The sequence below is a fragment of the Propithecus coquereli genome, unplaced genomic scaffold (assembly GCF_000956105.1).
Source record: "Propithecus coquereli isolate 6110/MARCELLA unplaced genomic scaffold, Pcoq_1.0 Scaffold5, whole genome shotgun sequence".
NCBI classification, from domain to species: Eukaryota; Metazoa; Chordata; class Mammalia; order Primates; family Indriidae; genus Propithecus; species Propithecus coquereli.
In genome coordinates this window covers 8,374,188-8,396,708 of record NW_012150840.1, presented here as the reverse complement: position 1 = coordinate 8,396,708, position 22,521 = coordinate 8,374,188, and the positions used below count along the sequence as shown (strand labels likewise).

The 22,521-nt window shown below is 41.6% G+C and overlaps 1 protein-coding gene across 1 annotated transcript in view; it reads left to right on the top strand.

Moving 5' to 3' along the window:
- Window positions 1-3,352: 3,352 nt before the first annotated feature.
- Window positions 3,353-22,521, top strand: part of ZFYVE26 (zinc finger, FYVE domain containing 26) — a 62,609-nt gene continuing 43,440 nt past the window's right edge. The window contains exons 1-13 of the mRNA XM_012656042.1: window positions 3,353-3,629; window positions 4,972-5,050; window positions 9,764-9,853; window positions 11,871-12,393; window positions 12,775-12,905; window positions 13,520-13,684; window positions 13,827-13,915; window positions 14,863-15,026; window positions 16,422-16,625; window positions 17,952-18,563; window positions 18,823-18,909; window positions 20,922-20,990; window positions 21,421-21,572. Coding sequence (XP_012511496.1) covers window positions 3,436-3,629; window positions 4,972-5,050; window positions 9,764-9,853; window positions 11,871-12,393; window positions 12,775-12,905; window positions 13,520-13,684; window positions 13,827-13,915; window positions 14,863-15,026; window positions 16,422-16,625; window positions 17,952-18,563; window positions 18,823-18,909; window positions 20,922-20,990; window positions 21,421-21,572 — 2,559 coding nt within the window. The 5' untranslated portion in view covers window positions 3,353-3,435. The remainder of the gene's footprint in view (window positions 3,630-4,971; window positions 5,051-9,763; window positions 9,854-11,870; window positions 12,394-12,774; window positions 12,906-13,519; window positions 13,685-13,826; window positions 13,916-14,862; window positions 15,027-16,421; window positions 16,626-17,951; window positions 18,564-18,822; window positions 18,910-20,921; window positions 20,991-21,420; window positions 21,573-22,521) is intronic.

Genomic DNA, 22,521 nt, shown 5'->3' with positions numbered 1-22,521 from the left:
ACTCTGGGGTACAAGAATAATCGAAGCATATTCCCTCCCCTATGAGTGCTCACAGTCAAGAGATGTATACACAAATAACTGTAGTCATGCCATATACTGTAATTGCTATTTATTAATATATGTGCAATGGGAGCAGAAAAGAAGAAACCCCAAATTGGCCTGCAAAAGTCAGATCAGTGTCACAATCATCCCAGAAATAACTTCCTAAATAGTCACTCTTATCTTTTAACACTTCCTATGGGACTAGCAGATCACAGGATAAATTCCAAACTTCTTAGGGTCGCATAGGAAACCTTCAAAAATTGGTTTCACTTCATTCTCACTCATATATCGGACTGCAAGACTCAGATCCTGGCCTTCCTTTCAAAATTACTTTGCCTACCAGGGCCTTAGTTTCCCCATCTGTAAAACAAGGATGATTCTAAAATCTACTTCATAGTATTGCAGAGACTCGGGTTAAAGGACTTGGGCAGTGCCTGGCACATAGTGCTCAAAGTTAGCAATTACCATTATCAATTCATTCAGCAAACATCACTTGCTGTGTCTCACATTACCGGCTCTTCAGCCACATAGTATATGTATATAAGTAGGTTACACAAGCGCCATCCTGCCTCCCTGAATTCCTTCCACAAAGCCTTCTCCAGAGTCGAGTCTCTTCCTTTCCAATGTTCTCATTGCACTTTGTACATATCTGTTCGATAATCTTATCAACGTATTATTATGGCTTGTAAGTTTGTTTCTTCCACTAGAGCAAGTAAGTAAATTCCTGCCTGGTATGTATGTGTGCGCGCCACGCATGTGGCTTGGAGGTGAGGGGAGATATTCAACCCTGGAGAATGAACCCTCTCACCCTCATCACCAAGAAAAGAAAAATCCTCATGCCAGATGTTCAACGAAAACTGTGAAGTAACAGTAATAGCTAATATTTAATGAGCCCTTACTCATTACGTGCCAGACACTGTTTCAAGCGCTTCGGATGTTTTACCTCGTTTTACAGATAAAGATACTGAGGCACTGAATTGAGAAACTTGCACAAAGTGAAATAGCTGACAAATGGTGGGGCCTGCATTCCAACCCAAGGATTGGACTCCAGATTCAAGGCTCTACAACACAATCGGAAGTGGAACAGCCCCTCTTCTTTCCCTAATGACCGGCTCCCCTGCCTAGACCCCAAACTGTCCAAAGTAGGAAAAGGCAGAGGGTGGGCATCAAGAGGAGAAAACATCACCCAGAGTCCCCTAAAAACAGCTTTTTCCAACAAAGAGCATCTTCCAAGCACACTCCCAAAAGAAAGCCAAAAGCTCCCGGATCCGCGGAGGGGTTCCAGTGAAGATCCCTGCTGCCTTAGAGGGGCGTGCCCAGCATCCATGAGAGACTTTCCGCTCCCCCAATATCGATACCTACTGGCCCACGGAAGGAACAGGAAATAATGAGTGCACCCCACTTCCTCACAACTTCCTCCCACCTGAATCTTTCCAGTACCAGATATGCAGCATCCAACTTTCAAAGTTTCCCCCACACTTTACCCAGTTCCCCGCGGAAAGCGCCGCAGAACAACAATCGAAGCGCTGGTTGGGTCGTCGCCCTGGCTGTTCTATCCAATCAGAGGCAGATAGAGGCCCAGATTGGCCCCGCTGCTTCCTGGGAATTGTAGTTAAATTAACACTCCATATCATAATTTTATAATTATAATGGAATCCGAATCGGTTTCTCAATATAGTGATTATCAAAATCCAGTAGAGGAATATCACCAAGGAGAGTGTGAAGAAAGGGAAAACCTTGCTTGGAATTTTTTCTTTTCTTTCTTGTATCACTACATTTTAAAATATTTTAATGGACCAGAACGGCATGTTGGGTTTTCTGAGGAATGGATGACAATCCACCCATCGTAGAAGAGTTTTTGGAAGAGAGCTTTTTATTTAATTTGCTTTTTCGCCACCCTGTGGTGGTAGTTTGAGAAATGCTGAATGAAACTACTCAACTTAAAACACGCATATTGAGGAAACCTGAGAGTCCGTAGTTGTAGAACATGAGGGAGAACAAACAGGTTTGGTGTAAAAGTCGCTCTGATGAGGAAACCTAGTAAACTGTTACTTTAAGATTCGGTTTCAGATTACATTTGCGAAAAGCCTTTGCTCATTCTTTGTTCTCATTTTCCTTGTGCATACCTCCATCTTTTAATTTAGTTCATTGTATTATTGGTCAGCACCCCTCACTTGAAGAGAGAAACCGCCATGTTATTCAACTTCTAAAATAGGGCCTAGCACACTGTTCAATTAACAGTTGTCGGGGAAAGAACAAATAAATGAATGGAGAGAAGCAGAAGAATGTGGGAATTCAGACAGTAAAGTTCTGGGATTACAAGAGAGCCCAAGCAGACAGAATAATAATGTGGGAGGGCCCAGGTCTCCTAGCTCCTGGTATCCGCGGCGCCTGGCAAAGCACTGTCACTGGCTGGCGCTCAGTAAATGTTGACTTCAAACGCTAGGGAAAAGAGAGAGCAAAACAAATAAAAAATAAAAAAAAAAACAAGGAGCATAGCTATTCCTGCCACCTGCTCGCCCCAATGAAGAACTGAAGGTGTCGAGAGGAAGGGCTGTCATGATTGATAGAGGTAGTCCGCAGCCAGGTAGCTGAATTACTCTCTTCGAGCTTTCCCTAGTCTGGCGAGGTGGCGTCACGTGACTCAAACAAATATGGCACTTTATTTTCATCTTGCCACCGTTGAACCAATAGGAGTGGCGCTCTCCGTCGTCACTACCACCCCACCACCACCACCGTCTGGAGTGAGATCTGTCACCTGACTCGGCTCAAATATGGCTGCGCTGGAAGCTCTATTGCTTGGGACGCCGGGAGCAGGTCAGTGTAAGGCGCCCCAGAGAAGGCGGGGGCGCTGTCCACGACCCCTGCAGGGAGCGTCCCTGCGCCCCACCCTCTCACCGCTCTCCAGTTCTGACACAGACTCGTCTCCTGATCCTCAGTCCTCTGCTTTAACAGAGGGCTCAAAGTAGGGAGGTTCCTGCTGAATTTCTCATCCTTGAGAAGGCGACCACCTGGGGATTTGAAGTAGCACTGGACATAAAGTTCAGAAGGGAATGCGGAAGTGGAGTTACGGGCCTGCGCCCCGGTCTAATACGACGATTTATATTAAATACAGGATCCGCGTAGAGAGATGGGATCCACGCCTTGGAGAAAGTGGCAGTTCTCAGAAAGAGACAGTAACGTGTCAAATTAAACTTAAAACTATAATTAGGAAAGTAAGTCCCGCCTTTCCCAGCTGGGCCAGTTGTTGCTGGTTTGTAGAAATAGAGTTCCTTCCGTTTCTTCTTACTCTCGTATGTGTTGTTTCTAGGAGTTACTCCAAGAATGAGAAAATTGAGAATGTGTTCGGCATAACTCATCTCTTTTTATCTCCCTGCACTTTGTGCTGGGAAAATGAATCATCCATTTGGAAAAGAGGAAGATGCTTCCCAGAAGCAGCTTTTCGGATTTTTCTGTGAGTGCCTCCGGAGAGGAGAATGGGAGCTGGCACAGGCATGTGTACCTCAGCTGCACGAGGCACAAGGGGATATCCCAAAGAGGGTGGAAGACATACTTCAGGCACTGGTGATGTGTCCAGATCTGCTGAGGTAAGGGATCCGGGCAGTCGCAGGGCGGAAGATACATGGTTCAATATTCGGACTCTGGTCACTATGAAGAATTAGCAGAGGCAGAGTGTATGTCGCATGCTCGGAAAATTTACCTCTATAATATATACTCATTTCTTGGTCAATATTGGCTTTAGATTATCATCGGCAACTGGATTTAAGCCTGGCCACCAAAGTACACCTGAACCCACTAATTTTTGTTTATCATCATTAATGTAGATGGTGGAACTGCATTGAAATGTATTTTCTTTTCCCCTAATGAAGCAAACCTCTCTTCTTTTTTATGAGATTGAAGATGTTGTAGCAAAGGACTGAAAGTACTCAAAACTTTTTATTTTGAAATAATTATAGACACACACAGAAGTTGCAAAAATAAGAGTCCAGTGTATCCTTCTCCCAGCTTCCCCCAATTGTGACATCTCATATAGCTGTAGTACAATATCAAAATCAGGAAATTGATGTTGGTACATTACTGTTAACAACATTATATACCTTTTTTGGTTTTCACCATTTTTTAATCTGCATTTGTGCATTTGTAGTTCTGTGCAATTGTACCCATTCATGTAATCCCACCATAATAAGGATGCAGAACTATTCCATCACCACAAAAGAACTCCCTCACACCTTGGTGCTACTTCTTTGTATTTACACTATGACCCCTCCTTGTCCTCTGGCAGTGACAGTTCTTTTAATGAAGTTCTTCCTGGCACTGCTATTAACAACCAGTGGTATGGGAGTCATATATATTGTTTTAGTCTTTCCCTGGCTCTTCCTTACTTTGACTTTTATGTTACACTATTTAAGTATTGTATTAGCACATATAGAATGGAGAAACTTAAGTGATTCTTTCCTTCCTTTATTTTTTCCCTTAAATTTGAGTACTAGCCAGTTATTGTCTAAATTCCTAACTTCAAAGAAAGGTTTATGAATTCCTATAACCCTGTTTTTAGCATATAGTTAAAAATAAATGTTTATGAAGTTCCTTTTTTCTTTAAGGCGATTTGACTCGGTTTCCATGTTCAAGATTATACTTTAGATAGCATTAACTATTATGGTTTTCTCTGTATTTTTATTTTGTTTAAAAATAAGACTAGACAGGGAAGTGGTGGTGGGATTGAGATTATTTTTTATGAAAGCTGCTAGCTCTGTTCTGGTTCTAGTGTTTTATTGAACTGTGGTATACATTTGAAAATATCTCATTAAGAAAATATCTTGCCTGTTGAGGTTTAAAACAATGTGCAGTGAAATCTAAATATTGGATCACAAAATAGAAAAGGTCAGTAGAAACTCTTTTTTACAAAGATTTTCTTTTCATCTTTTTCAGATGTGGGCAGGACATCAATCCTCAAAGATTAGCCTGGGTATGGCTTCTTGTACTGGAAAAATGGTTGGCCCGGGAAAAGGTAAGTAGGTTTACATTTAAATTTCTCTCTGAGGCCAGGACTGAGAAGAACTGGAAGCAGTTATGGGGTTTCCCTTCTGTTACTTCCTTTATTATGAAGTTTGTCATACTATGTATCAGTATTTTTAATTTTTTTTCTTGAGACAGAGTCTTGCTCTGTTGCCTGGGCTAGAGTGCAGTGGCTATAGGCTAGTTCACAGCAACCTCAAACTCCTGGGCTCAAGCAATCCTTCTGCTTCAGCCTCCCGAGTAGCTGGGACTACAGGCATGCACCACCATGCCCGGCTAATTTTTTCTATATATTTTCAGTTGTCCAGCTAATTTCTTTCTATTTTTAGTAGAGACGGGGGTCTCACTCTTGCTCAGGCTGGTCTTGAACTCCTGACCTTGAGCGATCCTCCTGCCTCGGCCTCCCAGAGTGCTAGGATTATAGGCGTCAGCCACCACACCCAGCCTCTTTCTCAGGATCAGCAGTGAGAATGGCTTAAATTTTTATTGCTGTCTCTTTATGTAAATTCACTCATTAATTCACTAACATACGTTGACATGTAATACTATTCGAGGTGATGCCATTTTGTTAAATATGACTATGAGTCATGTACCTGAAGACAACTTTGCGTTACTCAGTGAGAGTGACAAGAGAGCAAATAAAATATGAACCCGTAACATTTGGATCTACTCAGCACTCAAATAATAGAGAGTACACTGAGCTGAAACTTGGTTTTTCTTCCAAAAATCTTATTTTAACTAGTCCAATACAGTGAAATCATATAATTTCAAGCCCCATTAATTCACATGAATTGAATTAAAAGTTACCAAATATAAAAACATAGCAAGCAAGTTAATAGTGAAAGAAAACTATTAAGGAAGTCCTTTTTTTTAAAGGAAAATTTCCATTTACAGCCCTTCTAGAAAGTATGTATTAATTATCAGAAATTGATATGCACTAAAGGAATTTCTCTGAGGCAATTTCATACTGAACCTCAGACTTTAAGATTTACGTGAGGAACCTCTGACTGAGAAGAGAAATGACTGGCCCAAGGACACACAGTGAAGTTAGCTGGCAGAACTGAAACCAAGATCTTTTGACTCCTAGTCCTGTGCTTTTTCTACCTCAACATTAATTTTTACCCCATAGTGACTTAAAAGTAAAAAAACCAGAAATTCTATTTTTTAAATGTCTATATATTAATTTTTCTTATTATTTTTTTGTTCCACTAGGTCATCAGAATTAATTTTGTCCTCAGTTCCATTTTTGCATGACATTTATCTTCCTTCCCATAACTGTCAAAAAGTAACAGAAATTTCTTATCTAAATGTATCTCTTATCCAGGATTTAGCCAATTGTCTAGCAGTGAAAAATGACAAAAAGACTAGCAGGAGGGGGAAGAAAGAGAAGCAAGGTTGAAAAATAAGGAAACCCAGGATAATCAAGAGTTACCTATGGTTTCAGATTTAAAAGAAAAAACCTGAGCTAAAATAGTATTAATAATACCATAGTTAAAATAGTATCTTCGAAGAGAAAAAGAAAAGAACTGTTGTTACTGATTAAGGATCTCTCTATTATAAACATGGAATTTGTCAAACCCAATGAACTTTCCCCTCAGCTTACTTCATGCCTGTTGGTTGTTTATTTTCTAGACAGTTACTCAACCATGTCAGGTGGTAGATTCACTTCCCTGGCTCTTTAGCACAGACTAAGAGTTGTTCTTGTTTTTCCCAGCTTCACGGTTCATTTAGTCTTTAAAGCTCCAGTGACTTACTTATTTAAAAAGTTGTGGGAATATTTTAGTTCCTCAGAGAATTTTTTTTTTTTTTTTTTTTGAGACAGAGTCTCACTCTGTTGCCCTGGCTAGAGTGAGTGCCGTGGCGTCAGCCTAGCTCACAGCAACCTCAAATTCCTGGGCTCAAGTGATCCTACTGCCTCAGCCTCCCGAGTAGCTGGGATTACAGGCATGTGCCACCACGCCCCGGCTAATTTTTTCTATATATTTTTAGTTATCCGATTAGTTTCTCTCTATTTTTAGTAGAGACAGGGTCTCGCTCTTGCTCAGGCTGGTCTCGAACTCCTGAGTTCGCCCAGGAGCCGCCCGCCTCGGCCTCCCAGAGTGCTAGGATTACAGGCGTGAGCCACCGCGCCCGGCCCTCAGAGAATTTTAAAACTTTAAATAAGGACCAAGGCTGCAAATGCACTCTTGGAGTAGTTTTACAAGGTCAGTCATTATCCTGGAGGTGCGTTCATTTTCCAGGGATTTGCTGGCTGCCTTTTGCAGCCTTTCATCTTCTGCCAAAAGCTTCTTTTTTAACTCTTAGGTGACACAGTGATTCTATTTCCTTCATTCACTTTTTCCTTTTGCCTCTTTATCTTGCAGTGATTTCTCTCTACATGTACAAGTGTGTGTACAAAGATTTAGATGTTCACTTTTATGCTGCTTCTATTAGAGGGAAACTGGAAACAACTCCCATGTCCACAATACAGGGCTCGTTAATAAATGGAAGTATATCTGTATGTAAAATACTATGCCACTATTCAAAATCATGTAGTAAATGAATTTTCAGTGATGTGAAAGGATGCTCATGCTCTGCTCTGTGGGAAAAAAGCAGTTTAGAAAAAATGTACATTTGGTATATGTGCATAAAGATGTGTATAGAAGATCATCTGAATGCCCTTAAACAGTATTAATGATAGTTCTCCTTTGGTAAGAAGATGTGATGTGAGATAAATATATATACATATGTGTATATATATATATTAAATATATATATATATTTTAGTTTGCTCATTTGTATATCCTAATTTTTCTACATTGAACGTGGCTTGCTTTTATGGTAAGAAAACCTGTGCTTACAGAAAGACAAATCTCACATGTTCTCACTCATATGTGGGAGCTAAATATTAAAAACAATTGATCTCATGGAGACAGAGTAACCAGAGTCTGGGAGGGGTAGCAGGGACAGGGGGATAAAAAGGGGATGGTTAGTGGATGCAAAAATATAGTTAGATAGTTAGACAGAATGAACAATATTTGATAGCACAACAAAGTGTCTCATATAATCAATAATAAGTTAGGGTATACTTTAAAATAACTAGAAGAGTGGAATTGGAAGGTTCCTAACACAAAGAAATGATGAATGTCTGAGATGACAGATATCCCGATTACCCTGATTTGATTAATTCACATTGTATGTCTGTATCAAAACATCACATGTACCCTATAAAGATATACAATTATTATGTACCCATAATAATTAAAATTTTTTATTTTTAAAAATTAATTTTTTTTAAAAAAAGAAAAATTTATGATTAGAAACATTGAGCAAATTCTTGCCTGTGTTAAGAATGTTAGTTATTTGTACCCCTGCATATGCTTAAAGTAATTTCACTGGTAAAATAAGTATAAGCTAATCAGTCTTTGGGATTCTAGATGAAGTCATAAATTCTTAACCAGCTTACTGTCTTAGACATCTTTCTTCTTAGTCCTCAATAGAAACACTGATTTTCGGCTTTCCAACATGAATTTTCTCCACCAGCTTCCAATCATAGACATTATACAAGCATTCACATGGCATTGGTGCAGATATTAGGGAAGGACGTGGCAAGAATAAATGAGATTTTGGGCCAAGAGTTATTAGCTCATATTTAGCCTCTGATGTGATGAATGGTACATGAATCGAGGTAGTATAATCTTGTGTTCTAAACCCTCCTCTCTCTCTCTCTCTCTCTCTCTCTCTCTCTCTCTCTCTCTCTCTGCCTCTCTCTCTCTCTCTCTCACACATAAACACACGCACACGCACACACACGCTCACACACAATCCTGCAGTTGCTTCTTGCTTTCTAATAAAACTCATCCTTGGGAAGCTTTAACCAGAGGCCTGATTTACAAATGTCTCTAATTTGAAGTGGTATTTGTCAGGATTAGTCTTATTTTTATTTGTCTGGAGGAAGGGAGACTCTAATTTGAGTTTTAAGGACCAGATGAAGAAAAGTTACTGTGAAACAAGCAGGTGCAGGAAGAGTCAGAGGCTTTCTATTTATACATTAGACCTCTCTGATGGCATGTCTCATTAACAAACATTGGGATCACGTTTTCCTTTTTGTTTGCAATAATTAGAAAATGCTTCCTAACCATTTCACCTCTTGTAAAGATTCTTTTTGAAAATATATAACTATGTACCACAAGTTTGTTTGATTTGGAAATTAAATGAGATAAAAAATAAAATACAGCACACAGTACCTGGTATATAATAAGTGTTTGCTATACATTAGATCCCTACCCCCTTACTTTGCTTCTCCCACTGATATGCAAAGGACAGTGAATATCGAAAACAAGGGTTTGGACCAAAAGAGGATCACATGGGCCATACTCTCCCAGGCTTGCCCATAACTGGGTGTTTTGGACACAGCAAGGAAGATTCTTGGGAAAAGACCGCCAGTGACCAAAAAAGAAGGTCACAGGAAATGAACAAACTTTGGAATTTGAAGCTGATGAGTGTGGGCTTTAAGTATTAGTTTTTAAGAGGGGTGTATGTCCAAGTTTAGCTGTTTTTTGTTTATAAAGAAAAGTATCTGAAAACATCCAGGAATTTAGGGTTAAACGTACATTACCCTAGAGAAACAGCAGAAATAAAACTAACTGGAGAGAAATATTTACTTATAATTTTTTAATTAAAGCATATACCTAATTTCTATCATTCCTTCTTACAATTCTTTTAGAAGTTACTCCCAGCTGCTTTCCGGAGAAAGCTTGAGTTTCTTTTATTGTCAGAAGACCTTCCTGGTGACATTCCAGAGAACATCCTCAAGGTGAGAGAGGCCCTGGGGCCGTCTGCCCGGGATTGCAGTTAACTCAGCAAGCTCAGCTTCCAGGGACCCAGCAGAAACAGGTCTCCAAGATGCTGGCTATACTTTGTGCTCAGGCAAGGCAAGGTAGAGGCTCCTCTGAGAAGAGTTTAGAGTTAGGGTAAACATCTGATTTTAGAATTCTTGGGTTGGGTTGTTCAGAAGTACTAAGTATAGCTGGGGATTAAAGATGTTTTTTCATTTCAGGTAGAAGGAATATATAACTTAGATTTAAACTAAGGTGTTTGAGTATTTTACCAGTAGATGGTACGAATATAAAGGGAAAAAGGAACTAATATTTGTTGACTATCTTTTCTATAACAGGTACACTGAATATGTTAGAGTTAATCCTCACAATAACCTTCTGGGGGCAGATTCAAACTAATTCTTTTTTTTTTTTTTTGAGACAGAGTCTTACTCTTTTGCCCGGGCTAGAGTGAGTGCCGTAGTGTCAGCCTAGCTCACAGCAACCTCAAACTCCTGGGCTCAAGCGATCCTCCTGCCTCAGGCTTCCGAGTAGCTGGGACTACAGGCATGCACCACCATGCCCGGCTAATTTTTTCTATATAGTTTTAGCTTTCCGATTAATTTCTTTGTATTTTTAGTAGAGACGGGGTCTCATTCTCGCTCTTGCTCAGGCTGGTTTGGAACTCCTGAGCTCAAACAATCGGCCCGCCTCGGCCTCCCAGAGTGCTAGGATTACAGGCGTGAGCCACTGCGTCCAGCCTCAAACTAATTCTTAACTATATGTATATTGCATATATCAGTTACTACTGAAGTGCCTGAGTTATGCTCTGAGGCTCGATACTTATTTTCTTAATGACCCTGACACCAGTTAACTAGAGATGTATTTACAGTGGGATTTAAGTCACTTGTATTAGGTCGTGGACTCATGGTCTTGAGATCCATCTCTGAGGCAGTTAATGAAGAGGCATCCCTGAGCACCATCTATAGGCATGGTGTTTAACGGTGGGAAATAACCTACTTCCTCACCCCATTTCCTCCCTCCACCCTTACCCCGCTAACAGAAGATAGGCTATAGAGGTTCTTGCTTTTAAGGGATTAGGGAGGAAGGACTAATATATACATAATACATTTACGTACTAAACCATATGGTACTAATTTTAAGTACCTTAAAGTTGTGTGGGTTGGAGGTATTGGGAAGGGTTTTCTGGAAGGATAAGGAATAGACTATACCTTAAAGCATGGCTAAGATTTAGATCAGGGTCTAAAAACTGATGTGTAATGTTCTTTTTTCCTTTTTTTTTTTGAGACAGAGTCTTGCTCTGTCACCCTGGATAGAGTGCACTGGTGTCATCATAACTCACTGCAACCTCAAACTCCTGGGGTCAAGTGATCCTCTTGCCTCAGCCACCTGAGTAGCTGTGACTACAGGCGCATGCCACCATACCTGGCTAATTTTTTCTATTTTTAGTAGAGACAGGGTCTTGCTCTTGCTCTGGCTGATCTTGAACTTCTGGCCTCAAGCGATTCTCCCACCTCAGCCTCCCAGGGTGCTAGGATTACAGGCATGAGCCACTGCACCTGGCCCTGATGTGTAATGTTCCTTTAAAAATTGAATTTAAATGCCTTTAGAGGGGTATAATGTCTTACCCACCTGGTCTATGAGTTTGCAGTGCTTGATTTAGATCACCAGCACACATTTTAGAGGCAGTGGGGTGGTACTAGCTTGATCGTGGAGACATTGAGCAATTGAGTTAATCTTCCTTAGCCTTAATCTCCTCATTTGTAAAATGGAGATAATAGTGTCTTCCTCTTAAGGTTGTTGTAAGGATTAATTTGATTTGTCTGTGTAAAGAGCCTAGAACAGTGTCTGGCATATAGTAACTGCTACAGAAGTGTTTGCTACTTCTACTATTTTATATATGTATAGGCTGAAAAAGAGGAAAGCATCAAAGCATACAAATGGTAACATTCTAGACATGCCTAGCACCTATCCCTCTCTTCATCCTCTATTTAGGAGCTATATGAGACCCTAGCACAAGGCGCAGTCGGTCCTGTGCCTGACGGAAATCAGAGAAGGGAGAGCTGGACTCCACGACTCAGTTCTGAAGCTATCTCTGTGCTCTGGGATCTTCTGAGGCAGGCTCCCCAGCCAGCGCAGGCTCTGCTGGAGCTCCTGCTTGGGGAGGATGACGGTACTGGTCTCTGTCACCAGCCTCTGCAGAATGCACTGGTGGACCTGATTCGAAAGGCACTGCAAACTTTGCAGGGCCCTGACTCAGGGCCCCCTGGGGTAGTCAATGCCATCTACGGAGCCCTGCGGACCTTGCATTGCCCTGCAGAACCGCTTGGAATTGAGTTGCGTCTCTTGTGTGAGGAACTCCTGGAGGCCTGCAGGACTGAAGGGAGTCCCCTGCGGGAGGAGCAGGTGCTTGGCTGTCTGCTGCACAAGGCCGGGCGGGGCCTGGTGTCCCTGTATGGCCATACCTATGCAGAGAAGGTCACAGAAAAGCTACCGAGGGCCACAGCCTCAGGAAAAGGTGTGTTCTCTTTGCTGCTTTTCCTTGTGTTTTGTTAAATCCAACATGCCCGGCCTCTCTGAAGTCGTCTAGACTGGTGCCTTCCATGTTGCTCAGGACATCTAACAGGAGAGGCTAAGCAAAAATGGGTAGGATGTTCTTTGGTAAAAGTACAGATTTTCTAGGGTAAGACAGAAATGATGGGGGAAAAATAAAGTAATAGCAATAGCAGGAAAGAGCTTTTCAGAAGCAACTGAGAGAAATAAAGACTCTTTAAGATAAACTATGGAAAACCTAGCTTAAGAGTACAAACTCTCACATCAGTTGGTTTTTCAAATGGGCTCTATCTTAGAATAGAAGAGATCTTGGTTTCCCAATAACCCTGTCTGGTTTGATGTTCAGTCTCACCAGATCATCTAGATCCTGAGCGGGCAATGCTAGCCCTCTTCTCCAATCCTGACCCAGCCCAGGCTTGGAAAGTGGCCTATTTCTACTGCCTGAGCAACAGCAAGCACTTCCTTGAGCAGATCCTGGTAAGTCAAGCTTAATTATTCTCCATCACAGAAGGACCCAGGGATTCTCCCCAGGCTTTTTCATTCCTCCTTTCTCTCCCACTCGTTTATCCAACACAAAGCAGTCTAATTAGTGCTGAGTCATTTGGTTCTGTCCATCCCACAGTCCCAGAGGGAAGGAGGCTCTGAGAATCAGTATCATTCATACTTATAGTTGCAGTCATTTTATTTTGGTCTTTTGGCAGAAACTAAAATGCTGGGGTTGTGTACACTTTCTGGAGGGTATGAGAAGGAAAAAACAGTGACAACAATAAGTTGCCTAGCTGACAAGAGAATTTAGTTACTCTAAACTTTTCTTTCCAGATTGCGACTGAGCTTCAGCTTAATTCCACAGATATTTATTAATATTATCCTGTGTGCCAAATACTGTGCTAGGAGCTGGGGTTACAAGATAATTCAGTCCCTGCCTTCAAGGAACTTGCAGTCTAGTGTTTTCATAAACACCTGGCTAATTTTTCTATATTTTGTAGAGACAGGGTTAGCCCGGGCTAACTTCTTTTCTTAATAAGCAGTAAGCTAGAATGCATTCTTTCTAGTCCACACAGCTACCTATAGCAGCCTTTTTTGGTTTACAGGTAACAGCACTAACGTTGTTGAAAGAGGAAGACTTCCCAAGTCTCAGCTGCCTGCTGGATAGAGAATTCAGGCCTCTTAGTCGCCTGCTTGTGCTCCTGGGCTGGACACACTGCCAGAGCCTAGAGTCAGCCAAGAGGCTGCTCCAGACACTGCACAGGACCCAGGTAATCTCACTCTGCACCCCGGGCTGCTCTGGAAGTGACTGCCATGAGGCTTTGGGCTTGTATAGAATGCAGGGTCCTGAAGTAGATCATAATCTCTGAGGTGCCTGAGTTAGCATCTCTTTCTTCTCCCATATCAACATAGGACCAAGGCTGTGATGAGTTCCTCAGGGATGCCTGTGATGGGTTGTGGGCTCACCTGGAGGTCCTGGAGTGGTGTGTTCAGCAGAGCAGGTATGGCCCTGTGTAGTCAGCCCCCTTCCCACCATTCGGCACACTTGACCCTGTACTCCGCGTGGCCATTTCAAGACGTCTTCCATATAAATGTTTTGGGTTGAAATGTTGACCTGCCACTAATAACTGTTCCAACTATTAAAAAGTAAGGAAACATAAGTAATGATTATCTTCATCAGTTATGACCATCAAGTCATAACTAGAGAGGGTAGTTTTAGGATGACAATAATAAAAATGACAATAGCTCTCATTTCCTGAGCACTTAACATATGCCAGGCGTTGCTCTAAGCTCTTTATGTGGATGATTTCACTTAAGCTGTGAGGTAGATAATCCTGTGAGGTAGATACCGCTATTATCCTCATTTTAAAGATAGGCCAACTAAAGTCCAGAGGTGGTAAATAACTTACCCAAGGTCACACACAACTAGTAAATGTCATCCACATTCTTAGTTACATGTTATCCTGTACCACATTTTTATTCAACGAATTCTTATTGAACTGCGTGTGTATGAGGCCCTGCATTTCCCTGGTAACTTAGCCTAGATCTGGATTCCTATCTTGTCCCTCACCCACCTCAACAGCACTTCCTGAAGTAGAGTGGGCAGAGGAGGAAGTAGTGAGGAGCCCTTACTCCAAATACAGCCAGGGAAGCTTGTGTCAGTTTGAAGCTAGAAAGAGTGTAGAAGTTGGGAAATTCAACCTACAGGTCCCTTCTAGACCCTTCTAGGTCCTCTCTAGACTAGTAGAGCTGGTTAGATACATGTACATCCCTGAGGGTAAATAAATGTTATTCTCTGTCCCAGAACAACTGAAATTTAAAGTTTAAGGAAGTGAAACCTGTGGTGTTGTAGGCAGGAGAGGAAGAACAAGAGGGAGTGGAGATTGGTCTTTCTTCAGGGCAAAAGTACAAACTGCCTCCCTTTCATCCTCTCAACTTTCCCTTTCAGCAACCCCATACCAAAGAGAGATCTCTTGTGTCATTTACATGGTGGAGACAGCCACTCAGTACTCTACACTCTCCATCACCTTACGAACCTTCCAGCCCTCAGGGAGGAAGATGTTGTCAAGCTCTTACAGAAGATGCCAGCCAAGGACCTACGGCAAGAACGTGGTGAGTTGGTAATGGAATAACTTGACCAGAATTCCCTCTTAGGACAATCTTGCACATATTTATTCCCAGTTTTTGTACAAATTCTTGGCGAGTCACTTCATGCTTCCTAAGTTTTCCCAGAACACATTTTGTGCCTTCCTTCCCTCCTATATCTGCTTCATATGCCATGGAACAGATCAAGAGGTTTAGAAGAAAGATTTGCTTGAAACAATAACAAAGCCTTGTTTTAGCCTTAGATCTTTGCTTAAATTCAAGACTCCATTAGGAAGCTCTTTCTTTTGTTTTTAATCTCATTTTTACTTGACAATTAATAATTGTGTATATTTATGGGATACAATGTGATATTTTGATACGTGTATACATTATGGAAGAAGCTCTTTCTTTTTGCTCTCAAAAATCGTATCACTGTATATTCACAACCTGCCACACAGGCCAGGGACACTTACCTTTGAGAGACACAAATTTTCTCATATGGCAGTAGAGATTTCCCAGCCTAGATGTGGCTTTGATTGATTTTTCAAAAGGACCTACTATTAGTACTAATTGGAAAACCAGTGTTATTATTCCATATTTGTTCCTGGAAAGATAGGCAGCTTATTTAGTAGATTTCCTAAAGGAACTAGAACTCTGGCTTCTACATACAAATATAAAGGCCTAAAGAAGTACAGTATTTTAAATCTATTAATAATCCCAGCAACCCACTGGGACACACTTGGAACTTGAACTTGGAAAAGGCAAAAGAGGGACAATAATAGGGCCAGGACTACAGTAACGCAAGAGAGGCATTAAAGGTGCAAAATTTAAGACAGCACTCACTCTCAGGTGCTTGCAAGTCCTGGCCCTGGGCAATAATGCCACATAGCAGTCATGGGCTACATAGAAGGAAGGTCAGTGGGGAAAAGGAAATGGAGGGGAGTGAAAGTCGATACTGACTAGAGGGAAAGGGCTGGAAGGGACACAGATCAGACTGACAGAAAGAAGAGAAGGTAAGAACCTGGAAGCACGGGACTGGCATGGTGGCTCATGCCTGTAATCCTAGCACTCTGGGTGGCCAAGGTGGGAGGATTGCTTGAGGTCAGGAGTTCAAGGCCAGCCTGAGCAACTGTGAGACCCTGTCTCTACAAAAAATAGAAAAATTAGCCAGGCATGGTACACACCTGTAGTCTCAGCTACTCAGGAGGCTGAGGCAGGAGGATCACTTGAGCCCAGGAGTTTGAGGTTGCAGTGAGCTACGATCAGGCCACTGCACTCCACCCAGGGTGACAGACCAAGACTTCGTCTCAAAAAAAAAAAAAAGAACCTACAAGCATGGCATCTCTCTGCTTCAGACATACTTGCAGCCCATGCCTAAAAGAATTAACTCTCAATTTCTTCTCGTTGCTCTCTCTAATTCAGATTCAGTTGATGCCCCAGTCCCTGAGCACCTGAGCCAGTGTCAGAACCTGACACTCTACCAGGGCTTCTGTGCCATGAAGTATGCCATCTATGCCCTCTGCGTGAACTCACACCAGCACTCCCAGTGCCATGACTGCAAACACGGCCCCTCTGAGGACCTGGCCTCAGCTGCAGAGCAAGCGGATGACTCTCCCTCCTCCCCAGGTACAGTGTTTCCCCCCATCCCTGGCATAAGCTGGTAACAACTTATCACAGTGAATGCTTTTTGTGGTTACCCTCTTTCACCAAGATTGGGGAGGGTAGTGGCCTTGATTTTATGGTGTCCAGGAATAATTTCATCCATTTATCAGATCAAGGGACATAGAGAAAGCAAATGACTGCCTAAATTGTAATGGATTCTGATCTTCTAGTGCAGTGTTTTTCAAACTCTTTTTTCTTTAACTATAATCCACATGCCACTCCAATTTGCACCTAGTATATAGTTTGTGTGTTTGCATATGTGTGTGCGTGTGTATATATATATATATAAAATGAAACCAAGTTTTAAGAAATGATACTTAACTCTTCCAAATGGAGCACGGTCTTGATTATTTTTCTGTTCTATTTCACTTTTTTAAATGCAGCCCTCTAAATCAATTTCATGGGTCACGGCCTATAGTATGAAAAATACCAACCTAATGTCCTACCCTCTCTCATTTTTCTTAATAACTTATAATTCCTTAACTTGCCTTCTGTGACTAATTATCACTCTCTCCTAGCTTTGGAATAGACCTTCACCTGTGAGCATGGTCATTTTTTGGCTATTGAGTATTTCTTAAGAGATCTAGGTAGGCTGTGGTCACCTTTGGTGTAAGAATAAGTGAAAACAGAATTGAAAAGTAAAGAATCTGCTTCTGCACTGTCTTCATTCCTGGAACTGAAATATGGAGTACTTGTCAGGAATGAGGAATAATGTAATATTAAAAAGACAGAAATGGGCTGGGCATGGTGGCTCATGCCTGTAATCCTAGCACTCTGAGAGGCTGAGGCGGGTGGATCGCTCAAGGTCAGGAGTTCGAGACCCGTCTCTACTAAAAAATAGAAAGAAATGATCTGGACAACTAAAAATATATACATGAAAATTAGCCAGGCATGGTGGTGCATGCCTGTAGTCCCAGCTACTCGGGAGGCTGAGGCAGAAGGATCGCTTGAACCCAGGAGTTTGAGGTTGCTGTGAGCTAGGCTGACGCCATGGCACTCTAGCCCGGGCAACAGAGCAAGACTCTGTCTCAAAAAAATTAAAAATAAAATAAAGACAGAAATGAAATAATGAGTATTCAGTAAGCTGTACTTTTAAGTAAAGTGGCAAAATCTTTGTGTAAGTCATGAGGAGACATGCTGAATAGTCTCTCTTATTCTTCTGCCAAAAAAATAAATAAATGAGCTAAAGATGTGAGAATGTTTGACTCTGGCAAGTAATGTTTCTAATGTTTGCATTCCCTATCTTTTCTTCTCTTTATCTGGCCTCTTCCCTTATACATGCTTCTATAGGTGCTGCAAATCTCTTCTCAACTTACCTGGCCAGGTGTCAACAGTATCTGTGCAGTATTCCTGACTCTTTGTGCCTGGAACTTCTAGAAAACATCTTCTCATTGCTTCTCATCACCTCTGCTGATCTTCATCCAGAGCCTCACCTGCCTGAGGACTATGCTGATGATGATGACATTGAGGGGAAGGGCCCCTTGGGTTTGAGGTCCCCATCAGAGAGCCCTCAGCACATAGCACAACCTGAACAGAAGTCAGAACGGGCTTCCCTAGGAGTCCCCAGAAACCTTCCTTATACAATGCCAAGCTGTCTGAAGGCAGAGCCAAAAGATAGTTACCCAGGGCCTCATGGGCACAGCTTTTTGGACCTAAAGCACTTTACTAGTGGTATCAGTGCATTCCTGGCTGATGAATTTGCAATAGGGGCCTTCCTCAGGCTTCTCCAAGAGCAACTGGATGAGATCAGCAGCCACAGCCCCCCTGAGAAGCCAAAGCTTCCAGAAGGCCAGAGCTGTTCAGGAAGCAGAGATGGACTGCAGAGCCGCCTGCACCGGTTTTCCAAGGTTCTCTCTGAGGCTCAGTGGAGATACAAGGTGGTAACAAGCAACCAGGGCTCAGGTGAGAGGAGGGAACAGAATTGGTGGGTCCAGAATGTAGGGAGGGAGAAAAAGCCCAGAGATGTGGAAGAGAGCTAGGAGTGCATGGGAGCCACACCATAACTCAGGGCACATCACCATAGCAACCAGTGTCAGAATACTCGGGTATTGCTCCACGTCTCAGAGCCCAGTGCAAACCTTCCCCTACCTGTTACCCTAAGAAGTGGGTCAAATCAAAGTTGGTCACTCTTCTGTATGTCCCATTGGGTTTGCTGTTACAGAAGAGCAACTTTCCCTAAGATACCGACCTTCTGCCACACGGCACTCCAGTCTCCGCCGGGGTCGTCGGACAAGAAGGAGCCGGGCAGGTAATCTGAAGAGCTCTCTCCCCATACCTTGCTGCCATGCACAAGGCAAGTGGTATATTGCCATTTGTCTAATAGTCTTTAAGATAGAGCACATGGTCAAAACAAACAAAGCATTGTAAGATTATCCTGGTCCAACTCCCCCAAGGTAACCCTTGTTAATTGTTTCTTATATATCCTTCCAGAAATTTTCCATGCAATGCAAACATATATAGCCTTTTATATATACACATTTCATACTATATATTGAGAACAAACTTTTTTCAGTTATCATTTTAAAGGCTGCTTAGTATTCCATTCTCGTATACACCCTGTTCATGGACATTTATTTCTAGTTTTTTACTATTATATTAATAAATAATGCTACAGTAAACAACCTTATACATGTCTGTGCATACTTGTGTGAGTAGGACAACCTCCTAGCAGTAGAATTGCTAGGTCACAGACGTGTGGATATAAAATGTAGACAGATGTTACCCAATTGCCTTAAAAAAGGTGGATCAATTTATATTTCTACCAGCTATACATGATTGCCTATTTGTACATACACTCATCAACAATGAGTAGTATCAAATTTTTAAAAATCTTCACCAATATAATTAATATAATAATGATGCATCATTGCTTTTACAGTAATTTTTTAAGTTTGAAATTAAATGTCTTTGTATATATTTATTGGCCATTTATATTTTTCTATAAACTGCCTAATCATGTCTATGGTCCATTTTTCTATTGGTTCTCTTTCTTATTGAATTGTAGAAAGCCCTTTAAGACATTAAGGAAAATATTTTGTCATTATGTGCTATAATTTTTTCCATATTTTGTCTTTTGACTCTGTGTATAGGTTTTTCTTAGAGGAGTTTAATGCAGGCACATAAAACAGGAGTATCAGATAATCAAATTCCATTATGGCTTTTGGTGCTGATCTTTTAAATAATTAACAAGAAATTCATGAGGGTTTCCTATGTGCTAAATAATACTAGGTATCTTGAGGGAGGTGGATGAGTCATAAACCAGGCTTTTGCCTTCAAAGAATTTATAATTTACCTGCATAGATAGCATACATGGAAAACTTAAACTGACCTGAGTCCCTGCCTGAAAACAGAAGAAATCTCTTAGAAGGGGACATCATCATGGCCTACAATACTCAGGGAAACAGACTGATTTCATGAATTAGTAGATTCTTGAACCAAGCTCAGAAGAATGAGTGGCAACAGAAAGGTGAGTGTACTGCATAAGGTAGAGGATGCCATGAGAGAAACCTAGAAACACTAAAAGGCTGAGTTGCTAAGGCCCTTAAACTAGTTAATTGGTTTGAGTCAAAAAGCAAAGTTTGCATCCACTTGACCCATCTAACCCAAGAGTGAGCAACCCAGCATCTCTTTCCTACAGTGGCATGTTCCTTCTAAAGGACAGCCCAAGCGGTGAACAAGGTTGGGGCTGATATGGCCCTCAAATGACCACGATAAGGAATATTGAGCCTCTGTTTGAAAGCCTCGGCACTTCAGGAAAACTGGTGTGGAGAAGCAGCTTTTCCTTCGTGGCTTTGAATATCGTGGTCTTTGGCTAGAAAGATCTTACAGTTTGGTTCTCCACCTTTTCAAATATGAGGACACCTTTTTCTATGTCAGAAAATATTCTAACCCTCCTTTGTGCCTTCCTACTTCCTGGTCTTAATAGTTGGGCTTTTATTTTTTTCAGAATCTTGCCAGTGCTCAGGTAGCAAGTGGTGGTCACTGACCCCTAGAAGCAACTTGAAAGCTCATGGGGCCCTGAGACCCACAGGTTGGGAACCACCGGTATAGGCTACTGCCCAAGTGAGCCTTGGAGCCATATTAAGCGCACCCTTTGCCTTTGGTGTGTAGGAGCTTATGTTTTGCTATACAAGGAGCAGCAGGTGTAGTAGTTACCCATTGTCCTCTCGCTCTACCCAGATCTTGGCTTTCAAGCTGACTTCACACTTCCTACACCGTATGGAGTTGGTTGATTTTCTTTCTTCTTCCTAATACCTCTAGATGGCCGGGACAGAGGTTGCAACCCATCTCTGGAAAGTACAAGTAGTGAGCTGAGCACAAGTACTTCAGGTATGCAGGTCCCAACCAGCTGCCGACTTCAAGCAGCTTTGCCCTGATATAGAGTTGCCACACACCATGGTGTAAAAACCAGGACTGAGCAGTTCATGCCTGTGTTCAAGAAGGTTTGTTCTACAGATGGCCAAACAGATTTCAGCTGGGAAAAGGGAAAGGGCTGTTTCACTTTCACTTGAGTTGTCCATCAACAGAGAAAAATATTTAATAGAAGTGAATACCCAAGGAATGTGCTTGGTACCCCTTCTTGTATTCCAAGATGATAGCATAATTTTGCCCTTCATTTGAGGAAAAATCAAGACCCACTTACAGACCTTTTAGAGAAGGAACTTGAAGAGAGAAGCGTTTTGGTGGAAGGTGGCAGCACTATAATATTTCCTCAATTTCTCTTGCTTCTTTGGCACTCTACACTCTTATGTCCCAACAGAGGGAAGTCTGAGCGCTGTATCTGGGCGGAATGAGCTGGACGGCCGGTTGCAGCCCCAACCTCAAAGTTCACTTATCCCCATGATGTTCTCCCCACCTGAGTCACTTCTGGCATCCTGCATCCTCCGAGGGAACTTTGCAGAAGCCCATCAGGTGAAGGGGACCTAGGTTATATTTTGTCATAGTAAAGAATGTTAAGTCAGCCCCTAGCTGGCTATGGGCTGCTAGGCCTCAGGTAAAGTTAGATGCATGTGCAACCAGACCCACCCAGGAGCACTTGGGGGTCCATATCGAGCAGGAGAAGCAAGAGGGAGTTTCCATGTGTCCAGGCCCATCATCAGCATTGCAAATTTAGAGACATTGAACTGTTTATGTTCTTAACATAAATGGTGTTTTAACAAGGTAAAAGAAGAGATTCAGCCATAATCTCACTACTTCACAACATCGAAATTTTTTTCTTTACTTGTGCTCCTTCTCTGAACACTTACATATTTTATCTAATTAAAAATAATCATGCAGACAATTGTCAATAATAAATAGAATGCCAGTTCAATATATAAGAAGTACAGGGAGCTAGCAAACTAGAATATTTGTGTTGTATAGGTAAGGTAGTACTAGAGTCATAATCAGAAAGACTCAACCTTTCTGAGCTTTAGTATCCTCATTTGAAAATTGAAGTTAAATATAATACTTGCTTTTTCTATCTCAAGGAAATATTAAAAGAATTATGTAAAAATTGAGAAATATAAGAGGCCTCTACTGTTGCTTAAACTTAATAGCATAAAATATTACTCTTCTAATTTTTAAAACTCTCTTGGTATATTTATGAGAGTTCCTTCACACGTAGGTCAGAATTTGTCTTTTGTGTGAGTTCAGTTGTTTGGAATAAATCTAAGAAAAATCCATGTAATAAGATAATCTTTGTTTAATTTCCTCTGATCATTTTAGATCTCATGTTTTAATAATACTGATAATTATGATCCTCAGGTGAGGCGAGGACTGTCCCCAGCCGTTTTTTTTTTTTGTTTTTTTTTTTGAGACAGAGTCTCACTCTGTTGCCCTGGCTAGAGTGAGTGCCATGGCTTTAGCCTAGCTCACAGCA